General features: G+C 40.7%; 1 protein-coding gene across 8 annotated transcripts in view; it reads left to right on the top strand.

The window, feature by feature from the left end:
- R3hdm1 (R3H domain containing 1) overlaps nucleotides 1-13,984 on the top strand; it is a 94,249-nt gene that overhangs the window by 62,954 nt on the left and 17,311 nt on the right. For all 8 annotated transcript variants that reach the window (XM_048443754.3, XM_048443752.3, XM_085688308.2 and 5 more), the window contains 3 exons: nucleotides 718-872; nucleotides 10,486-10,637; nucleotides 13,013-13,116. In XM_048443754.3, the coding sequence (XP_048299711.1) occupies nucleotides 718-872; nucleotides 10,486-10,637; nucleotides 13,013-13,116 (411 nt within the window). The remainder of the gene's footprint in view (nucleotides 1-717; nucleotides 873-10,485; nucleotides 10,638-13,012; nucleotides 13,117-13,984) is intronic.

Raw genomic sequence — 13,984 nt, 5'->3', positions numbered from 1 at the left:
GACTACTTAAGTTAGTATTCAAGCTTAATCTTAAATGATCTGATTCTCTGTTAGCTGAAATTAGTAATATAGTGAGATCCCTAAAAATGAACTGAATGGCTCCATTCACTCTATTTCTGAATACTCCTAAAGAGATTCATGTCTTGGTGTGGTTTGTTGTTGTTAAAAACAAACAAACATACAAACAAAAACTTCGAACCTTCCTTAAAACCTGTCCTTTATATATGCATAGTCTTTTGTTTCCCAGCAGGGACACTGATAACATGCAACTTACACAGGTGCATTGGTATCCATCTGTTCCATCTTCAATGTTCTGCTCTTATTAAATGAAATTCTTAATATTTTTTAAAGAAATGGTGCATATTTCCTTCTTAGACGGGGCTCTAGCAAATTATGGAAGGCATTCCAATTCTCAGAGACTAATTGTCATTAAGCATTGTGATACAAACTAAATATGCTTGTTCTTTGTTAAAACAAGGCTGTGACCCACTAAATTTCCTAACCGTAGAAGGAATCTTTATATATATTATTTGAATAGATATGGGGGAGGGCCAAATTTTATTTCATGGTAAACCTTGTAAATCTTAAATAATCTTGGTTATTTGCTGATTAAGTAAAATGACATTTTGAGTCATACAGAGCTTGCTTTAAGATACAGAAATACACTATTATTTACAATGAACTCAAAACAAGTTTTAACTCATTTTGCCATTACAGGTTATCAAGTTATGCCCAACCAGCAACAAAACTACCAAGGAATAGTTGGAGTTCAGCCACCCCAAAGTCAGAGCCTCGTGGGAGGCCAACCAAACAGCACTGGAACTCATATCCAAGGAGTGGTCATCCCCTACCCTTCAGTGCCATCATATCAGGTATGTTTTCTCTTTCCTTCTTTAAAGATAGATAGTTTCTGATCAACTAAATCTATACCTATGGCAAGGTCACGCCTATAGGAAGATTGTAGGTTTAAAGCCAAGTCTGGGTTTAGAAAGCTCCATAACAGCCTGGCTAGCCAGAGACTTCAAAAAATAAAATAAAAAGCATGACTATAGTATATTATTTCTATTCATTTGTGTCTTTGCTTGTTTTTGATTTTTAGTTTTGGTTTGAATTTTTGAGAAAGAGTCTTATTACTGTAGCCTAGGCTTTGAGTTCACTGTACAGCCTCAGCTGTATTCAAGCTTATGAATTCTTATGGTTCTCCACAGGCATATGCTGTCACACTCAGTTACTCTGTCCCGTTAATGTTAGGGAAGTGCTTTCGTGAGACAGAGAGCATTATCTTAAGAGTTCTGTTATTTCAACTTCATTTACCCTCACATTATTGCTTTATTCATTTGCTTTATTAATATTTAGAATATTTGAACGCGTTGATAATGGCCTATAAGTTTTACCTGGTACTGTGATTCCAACTATACAGCTGTATAAGCAAATGTCATGCTATATTGTTCACTTCTCTAGAAAGCCGACTGTGGGAAGAAAGAATAGGTAGGAAAATAGAAGTGATAAATAAATGTTTGATATAATAAGATGGATATGTCCACAATAAATTCATATTTGTGGAATTTGTATTTATGTGCAGTTTTCCAAACAAGACTACTGTTTACTTCAGTCCCAAAGTGGTATGATTTACTGTGTACTTAAAATGTTATGGTAGGCTAGTTATGACACACACCTTTAATCCAAGTACTCAGAAGGCAGAGGCAAGTGAACCTCTGTGAGTTCAAGGCCAACCTGGTCTATGTAGTGAGTTTCAGGACATCCAGGGCTATATTGTCAGACCCTGACTCAAAAACAAAAACAAGAAAAGCCATGGAAGACCAGGCATGGTGGTATACATATGTAATCCCGACACTTGGGTGGTAAGGTTAAACAGGTATGTGTGAGTGAATTCAAAGCTAGCCTGGTCTACATAGTGAGTCAGTCAGAGCTACATAGTGAGACTTCATCTCAAATAAATAAAATTAAAATGTTTGTTTGCTTTGTAGATCTAGAACAGAAATATTTGTTTCCCAAATAAATAGATTTCTTTCCTGTTTTTGTTTTGTTGGTTTTGAACACGGGATTTGTCTTTGTGGCCCTGACTGTCCTGAACTGAATCTGCAGACCAGGCTGGCCCCAAACTCAGAGATCTGTCTGTCTCTCTCTGCCTCCTGAGTGCTGGGATTAAAGGCATGTACCACACCTGACCTAAATAGATATCTTTGTTATATGACATTTTCAGAAATTTGCTTTTCCTTCCTTTTTCTTCAGGGGGTGTCCTAGTTTACCTTCTACTCCAGTGATAAACACTGTCACCACAAGCAGCTTGGAGAGACAAGGGTTTGTTTCATCTTACAGCTTATAGGCCATTTATCAGAGAAAGCACTCCAGCAGGGTGGGAACTTAAAGCAGAAGTCATGAAGGAACACTGCTTTCTAACGTGCTCCTAGGCTTACCTGGGTGCCTGTCTGTCTTATGCAGTCCAGACCCACCTGTCCACAGTGGTTGGGTTCTCATACATCAATAAGTTATCAAAAAAATGCCACCATACAGCCATGCCCGTGGACCAGTCTGATGGATGCAATCCTTCGTTTGAAGTTTCCTCTTCCCCATGTATCAAATTGACAATAGAAACTAAACCAGTATAGGAAGTAATTTGTAAGTGGGTTGAATCTACTAGCCTGCTGGTTTTCCATAGCTAAGAAATGGAATATTAAGAAAAGAGTCCAAAGGTCATTGTTAGAAAGAAAAATTTAAACTTACTGTGAAAAGAAAATGTGCATAGATTATATCTAAAGATAGGTAAGCAAATTGGTTATCTTGTTGAACAGACTAATAACAGAAATCACAAGTGAAGCAGTGAGCATTTGAAAGGCCTACTGCCAAAGACTGGGAAGTTAGGTGTTATGATTCTGTGCAGGAGAGAGAGAGCCCTTGGCGGGAGAGTCCGAACCAAGTCGGTGAGACACAGACACACCAGGCAGACAGAGCTTACATGGGAAGTTTTAGTGAGAGAAAGGGAATAGAAAGGCATAAAAGTGATGAAAGAGACTGGCTTCTGGGGATTGAAGCTGTGGAAAAGAAGAGAGAGGGAGGGGGAAGGAGAGAGGGAAAGAAGGAGATACAAAGAGGAAGAAGACAGGGAAGTAGGTGGAGTTTCTCCTTTTAAAGAGACAGGGGTGTTAGGTCCTCAAGGGCCAGGTGTACGTGTATGCTAATATTTGGAAACTTCAGCTAGTGATTGGTCATGGTGGTGCTCAGAAGGCAGAGGTGGATGTCTGTGAGTTCAAGACCAGTCTGATCTACATAGTTCCAGTCTAGCCAGGGTTACACAGAGAGATCTTATTTAAAAATAACCTTCAACTATTTTTACAAGAAAAGTCTAGGCATAAATTAGTTGTAAAGATTTTCAAAGAATGGAGAAGGATGTAAGTGATTATGTAAATATATTCCTTATAGTTCCAGAAAGGTTAAGAATTTGCAATGTGGAATTGTGCAGGAATTTTGATGAAGTAGTTCGGAGTATCTGGCTTTGCAGCTTATTGGTAATATATAGGGATCAAAAAATAGACATCATTAAAATAGTTTCACCTCTTTTCCTCTTTCTTGTGTCCTCTGTGCCTTTTACAAAACCATCCATTCTTGACTTAGTCACATGATCTTTCCATCCCTAGCGAGAACCGCTGCCTTCTACATTGTAATCCAGAGCATCAAGCACTCTTTTCTGATTCCAAATATTCAGGTAAAAGAGATTTGCCCTTAGTTTTTAGAGACTCACAGTCTATTTCAAGAAATGTTATTTTAAATAACATATAGCTTTGTTAGTATAGTTTTTTGTTGTTATTATTTTATTTTTTGTTTTTCAAGACAAAGTTTCTGTATGTAGCTGTCCTGAAAGTTATTTCTGATCAAATGAAAAGCATTTGTTAGTGTTATAGGTTAGTTTAGATTAAACAGCCATGCTGTTTGATGAACTATCATCTCTTCTAATTAAGAGGTGTCTCTTGTTCAAATCATGTCTTTATCCATCTTGATTGTATCCATAACTTTTCTTCTCCTATGGAAAGAAAAGCAAAACCCTTCCCCCAACATAATACATGTCCTGGTTTCCATTCTGAGGTCAATAAATCTTTAAAGTTTACTGGCTGATTTAATGCCATAGTTTTTTGTGTGGTTTTTTGTTTGTTTGTTTGTTTTTGCTATCTAATGTCTTCTGCAGCTGTAGTTGCTTTCTCATTGGTATTTAGAAAATTCAAAGTTAATAAAGCATTATGCAGTCTGTTTCTGGGAGTATTTATCATCCATTTCTGTTTATTTAACATATCCTTAAGAGTTCGATTTGATTTTTTTATAACCTCCTGCCTTGTAGAATTGTGTGGTACACATGTAATATAATTTATATTAAATAAGCAAAAAAGTGTTTCATTTTCTTAGTACTGGAGCATTGTCTGTCTTTATTTATAGGTATACCCATGATGGCCATAACTTTCTTTTTTTAAAAAAAATTATTTATTTATTTATTATGTATACAATATTCTGTGTGTATGCCTGCAGGCCAGAAGAGGGCACCAGATCCCATTACAGATGGTTGTGAGCCACCATGTGGTTGCTGGGAATTGAGCTCAGGACCTTTGGAAGAGCAGGCAATGCTCTTAACCTCTGAGCCATCTCTCCAGCCCGGCCATAACTTTTAGAAAATGTGTGATTGCTGAATTAGCCTTTTCCAAACTCAAAGCAGTTGCCCATTGAAAACCTGAATAGAAGCTGGGCGGTGATGGCGCATTCCTTTTATCCCAGCACTAAGAAGGCAGAGTCAGGAGAATCTCTGTGAGTTCGAGGCCAACCTGGTCGGTCTACAAGAGCTAATTACAGGACGGGCTCCAAAGCTACGGAGAAACCCTGCCTCAAAAAAACAAAATAAAGCAAAACAAACAAGCAATCAAAAAGAATGAAAGAAAGAAAGTCTGAATAGGTATCAATGGTGTGGTGTACATATTTTAGTTTTCCGTATTCTACAAAATGGAACACCCATATGCCAGATTTCATTCCTTTGAGTACCCTTTGGGTTGTTACTTCCTCCAGGTAGTGGTGTTTGGTTGTTTAAAGAACAAGTAGGACATTTCCATATCTTTTTAGTGGCTTGTTCCCAGGTGATGGAAGACTCTCTTTTTAAAAGCTTTGGTATTGACATGATGTTTTTTAAGAAATTCTGGGTCCTTCAACACATTTCCAGTCAATAATCTCCTTTGTTTAGCTTTTTTCCTGACCATTTTCCATAATAACTTGCAACCATCACTCTAAACAAAGACAAACATCCATAATCTGGTTTGGGGTTTCTTTGTTTTTTTGTGGGGATGGAGAGGGATGTACTCAGTTTTCTAGGCTATTTCCTGCTGATTGTAGGTACTGGTAATCTTTTGGGGACCCTGAGAAAATTTAGGAGTGTGATAAATCCTGGCTGGAGGATTCTGTGAGGCTGAATCACCTCAACTAGTCACTTTGAAGCCATTCTGGATGTAGAACTTGGGGAACTGCAGTAGAGGCACTCTGAGAAGTTGGATCATCTGGGTAGTCTGTTCCTATTGGGGATTGGGGGGGGGGTCTTCCTTGATCAAACCTGATTTTTCTTATCCCAGAATGAATCCACAGCCTCTCATTTCCTGTGGATATAAAAGCAGAACCTCTTTGCCAAAGTAACATATATTTTGACTTAAATTTTGAAGTCAAGATATTTTTAAAATAAATAGGTTGGTTTAATCTAGCACTTTTTATAATCAAGTGGCTTTAGCAGCTGTTACTTTTTCCTCAACAGTCAAACAATTCAAAGATAACACATTAACATACAGTATTCAGACTCTGTATTTTCTATCTTTACTAGGCTTTTTTTATTATTCTATTTCTTTTTTAAGGACTTTCTCCATCCTTTTTTCTTTCCCAAGCCTACATATATTTTTAAACACACAGTTAACTGTTTAGAAGGTTTTTTTCGTCTGAATCTGTCTTTACTGTATATCTCTTATCTTTTTCTGACCACGAGTCTTTAATCTGCTAAGCAGTGTGGATAGGATTAAAGCAGAGGTTTTGGCAACTGGCTCTGCTCCATTCCTTGGCTTCCTGAGAGTCTAACTTCATGGCCAAGGTACTGGTGGGAGCTGTGTTTATTGCCAATTTTGTGGAGTTTCTAGGTCCTTGTCACCACCAAGAAACAAGCTTCTAGCTGCTCATAAGCACTATTTAAGTGTCTGGTAGCAGGGCCTCTTAAAAGAACCAAGCAGTTTTGCCACTGATGCTGAGTCAGGAAGCCTCTTTTAAGGGAGCTATGCCTCTGCTTGCCTCTAGCAGACAGAGCCCACCTGAGAAAATGCTGCTACCAAGAAGCCATACTTGACTCTGTTCTTTAGTGTCTTGAATCCCTTTCCAAACTCTCTCGGATTTTGTGTGTATGTAGTTGCCAAACGTTGGGTGTCATTTGTAGATAGAAGTTTCTGTCCCACCTGATCCTGCAACTGTTCAGTCTCAAACACAAGAGGCTTATATTAATTATAAACTGACCTATTGCTCAGACTTCTTGCTAACTAGCTCTTACAACTTAAATTAATCCATAATTCTTACATATGTTTTGCCACGTGGCTTGGTGCCTTTTTTCAGTAAGGCATTCTCATCCTGCTTCCTCTGTGTATGGCTTGCAACTGTGTCTCTGTCTTTCCTCTTCTCAGACTTCTCCTAGTCTGGTTGTCCCACCTATACTTCCTTCCTGACTACTGGCCAATCAGCATTTTATTAAACCAATATGAGTGACAAATCTTTACAGTGTAACAAGAGCATTATTCCATAGCAGTGTTGTTGTCTTATGTCACAGGGATCTTGTAGCTTTGGTTCCACAGATCCAAACCCTTCACATACTCTAGCAGTTCATAGATGAGGAGCCTATTGGGGTGGGCTGACTCCCAGCTCTAGTTCTGGACCTGGCTGGTAGCTGGGTTGGTCAGCCTGCTGGCTTTCCCTCATCACTACTAGGGCAAGATCTCCATCTCTTTTTCCAGCTTACCCAATACTGCAGGCAATAAGGAACAGAATCAGTTCTCCTGTTCTCACGCCCTTGGGTCTGGCTCACCTTTGCCTGTACCACCAGGGCCAGCTCTACTGTTTTGCCTAGGCAAGGTATTTGCCCAGATTGCTAGAGTTAGGGGGATAGGACCAGCTCTTCCATTCTCTTGCACCTGAGACTGGCTCTCCTCCTTGCTGCAGTTGGCAAGGGGTGGGGAGTGGAGAACATATTTCTCCCACCCATTCCACCACATGGCATATGAGGGAGGTAGCAGTTGCCACCCTCCTACTCTCACATCCACAGTACCAACTCACCTGAGCACCTCCCTCCCCAACAGCATCAGCTCAAGTGTGATTCCTAAGCGAGATGCTCTCCAATGTGCTGTAGCCAGTGAGGGGCAGGACCGACTCTCCCACTCATGCCCTCAGAACCAGCTTTCTTACCTGGCATAGTGGTGATGGGGGAAGGCATCCTTCCCTCACCCATGCCACTACATGGCTGCCTAGGGGGTATGGGGTCAGCTCTCATGCTCTCTGAGCCAGCTCACCATTGTCCTCCCCGCCCCCCCACCCAAGAAGGTGAGCTCTTCTGTGCTGCTCAGGTGAAGTGCAGTGCCAGTTTTCCCACTCATATGATTTTATGACCACAGAGCCAGCTCTCCCACCCACCACAGGTAGCAAGGGTTTTGGGAGAAGAGAGGTCTTCTCTCCCTTCCCCTCTTAACCATATGGCAAATGAGGGATGGAGCTTGTTCTCCCATGTGCTCTCACCAGGTCTGATCACCTGCACCTGTGTCAACAACCTCAGCTCTACTATGCTGCCCAGGCTAGGTGTAGGGCTCACTCTACCAAGTGCTCTAGCCAGTGAGGGGCCAGATCAGCTCTCCCACTCTCGTGACCCTGGAACCAGCTTTTCCCACCTGCCGTAGGTTGGGAGGGGGAATAAGGGTATCTTTCCATTGCCAGCATCCCGGCATGACAGATAATGGGGCTAGCTCTGCCACTCTCAAGCATTCGGGGTTGGCTCACTTGCGTCCATACTGCCAGGGCCAGCTCTACTGTGTTGCCCAGGTGAGGTACAGAACCCACTACTCCAAATGCTGCAGTTGGTGACAGGTAGGAGGACCAGTTCTCCCTAGAGCTGCAGCTAGTGAGGGGCATGGCCAACTCTGCAGCTCTGTCCTCACTGCTTTCTGTGGGAAACCTCATTACTGACCTAGACTTTGTCAGGGTCATGGACCCACACACGGCCTCCCACAGCAACCCATGCCAGGGCAACACCATGTTCCTGGGTGGCAGTGTAGGCTAGTCAGATCTAGATGGCCCTGCAGATGCTCAGTCCTTGGGCATTAAGATGGCCCTAAGTGGCAGCCCAGACCCCTGACATCCATGTGGCTCTTGGTGGCAATACCAGCCATGAATGTCTACACAGACCCCAGCTGCTGTTGGACCATGGATCCAGACATGGTCCTTTGCAGCAGTCTGGACCTGGATGCCACTATGGCTCCGGTTAGCAGTGCAGGTCACTCAGACTGGCGTGGACCTAGAGGCAGTGGATGCCACATAATCTTAAGCAGAGTCCTTTTCTCTTTCTTTTGGAATTCCAGTGTTTGGTTTTTGTTTGTTTTTTTTTTGAAACCAGGTCTAACTGTGTAGCTCTGGCTCTCCTAGAACCCACTATGTAGAGCTCACTATGTAGACCAGGTTGGCCTTGAACTCACATAGAGGTCTATCTGCCTCTGCCTCCCAAGTGCTGAAATTAAAGACATTTGCCACCATTTTTGGCAGGTGTTTTTCTTGTTAAAAAATACATTTGAGTGCTAGAGAAATGGCTCATTCCTAACACTGCTTCTTGTGTAATTGTCAGGACCTGGGGTCCATCTTCAGCATCCACAAAACAAGGGGCAGCAGTGCACACCAGTGATTTCAGTGTTGGGTAGATGGAAACATGAGGGTCCCTGGCCCAGCCAGCCTACTAAAATTGGTGAGCTTCAAGTTCAGTGAGGATTTTTGTCTAAAAATACAAGGAGAGTGACTGAGGTACACGCAGTGTCACCGTGTCTTCAATGTGCAATATATGTACACACAAAGTCAACTAGATAAAGCTTTCCTTCTTCAGTTTAACTTTAACTTATTCAATTGGAAATAGTCTCAAAACATTATATACCTCCGTAGTAAACAGAAAGACATTTCAGTTATATTTTACAAAGATGGATAAATCAGACACATAGTTATTTGTTTGTTTAATTTGTAATAATTGCACCAAAGGGAAAGTAATTAACAGTTTACTTTGTATTTTGAGATGACTGGTTACAGGTTATATTTTAGAAACTTAAACTTAAGTCTTTTTTTTTAAAGGACAGGTTTTACTGTGTGATACTGACTAGCCTAGAATGCAGTAAACTTTAGAGAAATTATGTAATTACAGTCAACTTAATAATACAGAGATGTTACCCATCGTGGTTGCACAACACCTGTAATGCTCTACTTTAGAGGCAGAAGCATGAGGATGACAGCAAGTTTTAGGCCAGCCTGGTTTGCCATGCAATTTTAAGGCTTTATGCAGTTAGACTAGCAAGACCCTTTCTCAGATAAAACCCAACAACAACAACAACAAACCTCAAAAGGAACAAAAATCTCCCAAGAATTTATGAAAATAGTTGCATAGGTTGTTCGGGTGTTTTAATGAGATCTACACAAAGCATCTGGAACCTGGCAGTAAGTGCTCAGTAGTGTTGACCTTCACTATCACTTGTAACAGTATCACCATCATAAGTTTATATGTTGGATTTATTTAATAAAATCACTACAACCCACTATAATTTTATGGTACATTTATAAATCAGGATACCTAATTATACCTGTGTGGTTTATGATTTAGAAGAACTGAAGTAGAGTGTTAAGATCTAACATGACCATCCAGTTGCTTTTAGTGAATTGAAAATCCACTTCCCAGATGCTTGCTGCACTAACTCCTTTGGACATTCTGTCTCTGCTCAGAGCAGTTTCTCCACACCAATGCTGGAGTCACTTCCAGCTTAGTGTCTCTTAAGTAGTCAAGTGAGGAGATGGGGTCTCTTTTGGACAACCAAAGCTCCATAGCTCTCACTATGACCTGGTGTGCTTCACTGATATGCTCCCTGAATCCTTGTCAACTTTCCCTGAGGTAAATTGGATGTCTCTTCCTTGTCACATGATCATCTTTTTGCTCAGGGCTTCTTTTTCTAAATAACTTTTTAAAGAATAAATCATGTTTTTCAAAAATTGAATACACTTAGCCTATTATATGATTTGCATTAGTCAAAAATGGCTGGTCTAAGGGCACATAGACTGTTAGGGTAGTATTGTGGTGGGCTTCCCCTATCTACCAGTGCTTTACAAGTTCATAGGAACTGGACATGAACATCTGCAAGGTTTAGGAAAACATTTTTATATTTAATTATCTTCCAATTTTAGGTTTCACTGCCTCAAGGTTCCCAAGGAATTGCCCATCAGACTTACCAACAGCCTGTTGTGTTCCCTAACCAGTCTAATCAAGGGTCTCTGCCCACAACAGGAATGCCAGTCTACTACAGTGTCATTCCACCTGGCCAACAAAGTAATTTAAGGTGAGTGTGACTACAAAACCTGCCGTGCACAGGGGTATGGTGTGCTGTACCAGACGCCTACAGTTGACTAAATTACTAACATAATTTTCTCTTATAAAGCAAAAAAGGCATGATGCTATTTACCTAGTAATTTTTTAGATTTATTTATTTTTATTTTATATATGTGTGTATGTTTTTCTGCATGTACGCAAGTGCAACACAAGGAGGTTACAAATGGTTGTGACTTGTCATGTGGGTGCTAGGTACTGAACTTAGATCCTTTGTAAGAAAAGCTGTGCTTTTAACTGCTGAACCATTCTCAAGCCCCTTTTCTAATAATTTCTAAACATTTATATAAACTAATTTTCCAGCCCTTTGAAAATAGAAATTTATGTGGATTTAAAATCTTTGAAAATGGAGTCTGGAAAGATGACTTTGCAGTAAAGAGTTCTTAGTGGCTCACAACACTATCTTTAGGGATCTAATGCCTCTGGCCCACACAGACACCTGCATTCATGTACGATTATTTGCCTATATGCAAACACCCACACCTGATTAAAAATAAGAATAGGGACTGGAGAAACATCTCAGCAGTTAAGAACTCTGTTGCTCTTCTAGAGAGCCTGAGTTTGGTTCTTAGCACCACCCACTTCTTGCAGCTAACAGTTGCTTACAACTCTGGCTGACTTACACATAACTAAATCTCTTAAAAAGTAATTGTGTGGAACTAGAGAGATGGCTCACAGGTTAAGAGTATTGATTGCTCTTCCAGAGTTCTTGAGTTCAATTCCCAGCAACCACATGGTGGCTCACAGCCATCTATAATGAGATCTAGTGCTCTCTTCTGTTATGCCGACAGAACACTATATACATAATTAATAAATAATATCCTTTTATAAAAAGTAATTGTTTAAGGGTCTCACTATGTAGTTGTACTTGGCCAAGAACTTTCTATCAGATTTGCCTCAAAATCAGCGATCTACCCACCTTTGCCTCTCAAGTGCTAGGATTAAAGGCCTGACCTGGCATGTTATTTCCTCATGTACTTCCTGTTACCAGGTACTGAAGTACCTGCACTAGGCTTTTCCCACATTTTGGGACATTCCTGAACCTTTCATGACTAATGCTAATTTGCTTGTCCCTCCCTTTGACAATATATGGTGGGGTTCAGCTTTAGGGCAGAGGTACCAGCAAACTGACTGAGGCTGAAACTCAGGCAAATGGATTAGAGGCTCTAGTCTCAAATCATTGGGTCAGACGTGGTCTGAGAGTTTGAAGAATGACATAGAGACAGAAGCAGTGCTTCTGACGAAGGAGGCTGAGAAGCAGGCTCTGAAACTTCATCATTTACTGCCATAGCTACTTTTAATTTTCAGCTAGGTTGCTACCTCAGAATCTCTTGGGAAGAGAGTCTCAATGAGGGAATGCCTAGCTCAGACTGGCCTTGGGCATGCCTCTGGGTAAGAGTGGGGTTGTCTAGCTGACCTCAGTTGATGTGGAAAGATTTACCTAAAAGGGGCCCACACTATTCCTGGGTCCTAAATTGTTTTGTTTTGATTTGATTTTTGGTTTTTGTTTGTTTTTTTCTCAAGACAGGCTTTTTGTGTATAGCCCTGGCTGTCCTGGAACTCACTCTATAGACCAGGCTGGCCTCTAACTCAGAGATTTGCCTGCTTGTGCCTCCTGAGTGCTAGTATTAAAGATGTGTGCCATCTCTGCCCAGCTTACTACATTTTTCAAGAAACAACATTTTTTTCTGAGTCTCATTATTGTCAAATTGTCCATTCTTTTTTTTAGATTATAACTTAATTGCATTTCTCCCTTCCCTTTCTGCCCTCCAAATCTTCCCAAATGTCCCTCCACACTCCCCTTCGTATTCACACTCTCTTTTGCATACTTCCATGAATTCCAATTCCATCACTTTTTATTTTATAAATTAGTGATTTCTTTTTTGTTGTTGTTTTGGGGTTTTTTTGTTTTTGTTTCTTTTTCAGACAGGGTTTCACTGTGCAACCCTGGCTGTCCTGGACCTTGATCTGTAAACCAGGCTAGCCTTGAACTCACAGATATCTACCTGTTTCTGCTTCCCAAGTACTGGGATTAAGAGAAGAGATTGAACCACCACTATCTAGCGTGACTTCTTTTTTAAATCACTATTTGAACACTACAATAGAAATGTTAGAATCATAAAATTTTCAGTATCTCGGTCAGTGCTGTGAATGTAAAGTGGTTTTTACTGAGTGATCACAGTAGAAAGAGTTAAATGAGGTTTGACTCCTACCTGCCAGTTTGAAAAATACATCTATTTAAATACATTTGAAGGAATTTTATTTCAGACTTTTTAGTTATCTTCATTTCATTGTACTGTTTTCTGTGTTTGGTGTTTTACCCTGTAGCTCTGCAGTCGGTTACTTACAGCATCCAGGGTCAGAACAAGTACAATTTCCTCGAACCACATCACCATGCAGTTCTCAGCAGCTCCAAGGCCATCAATGTGCAGGTATGCCTAACAGCTGACACAGATTCGGGGTTCGTTCATTTGAGTTCGTTGACTGGTTCTCAGCTGGCAGAGTGCTGACATGCACTCAGATGTGTCATGTACTGCATTGAGTCAGGATAGCATGTGCAGGCCATGTCTTCCTTTTTGATTACTCGACTCATTCTTGTGCCTTCGTTCTCCCCACTCTGTGGGGTTGGTAATCTTGGGGATCCTTTTCCTAGTCCTTTTTAGGTTATTTTCTAGAGCTTTCTGTGTAATCAGATCAACTTAAGGCCTCAGCTATTGCTTTTTGATAACAGCTGGTAAATCTTGCTCCTACTGAAACAAAATCATGTAGCCAGTTTCTACTGAACATCTCTACCCAGAAGTTCAAAATCATGTCAGGCTCATTATTTCCTCCTTTCCACATCTCTTACCGTAGCCTCCATCTAGTGACAGTGCAGAGGTCTCAGAACCACGACTCTCTGTGACCCACAGAGTCACTCTTCCTCAGCGGCGTCTTCCCCGCTGTGCTCATTTTTAATGTCTTTGCATTTCCCAATACACACGCAGTTCCAGAACTATTGTCCTGTAACAGAAATTACTTCATGTCATTCTCTGAATAAAAAACTCAGATATGACCTGGAACTATATACCTCATCTATCAGTTAAGAACACTGGTGCTCTTCAAAGGACCCTTGTTCAGTTCCTAGCACCCACATGATGGCTAATGTCTGGCTTTAACTCCAGTTCTAAGGGATCTATTCCCCTCTTCTGAAGTCCTCAGACACTGCATACACATGGTGCACTCACATATATCCACACAGACAAAGCACCATACATATAACATAAAAACAAATCTTAAACAAACTCAAATATACTGCCCCTT

This window comes from Myodes glareolus, chromosome 5 (assembly GCF_982192425.1).
Source record: "Myodes glareolus chromosome 5, mMyoGla1.1, whole genome shotgun sequence".
Taxonomy (NCBI): Eukaryota; Metazoa; Chordata; class Mammalia; order Rodentia; family Cricetidae; genus Myodes; species Myodes glareolus.
The sequence above is the reverse complement of the archived record's forward strand: the minus strand, read 5'-3'. Positions and strand labels throughout refer to the sequence as shown.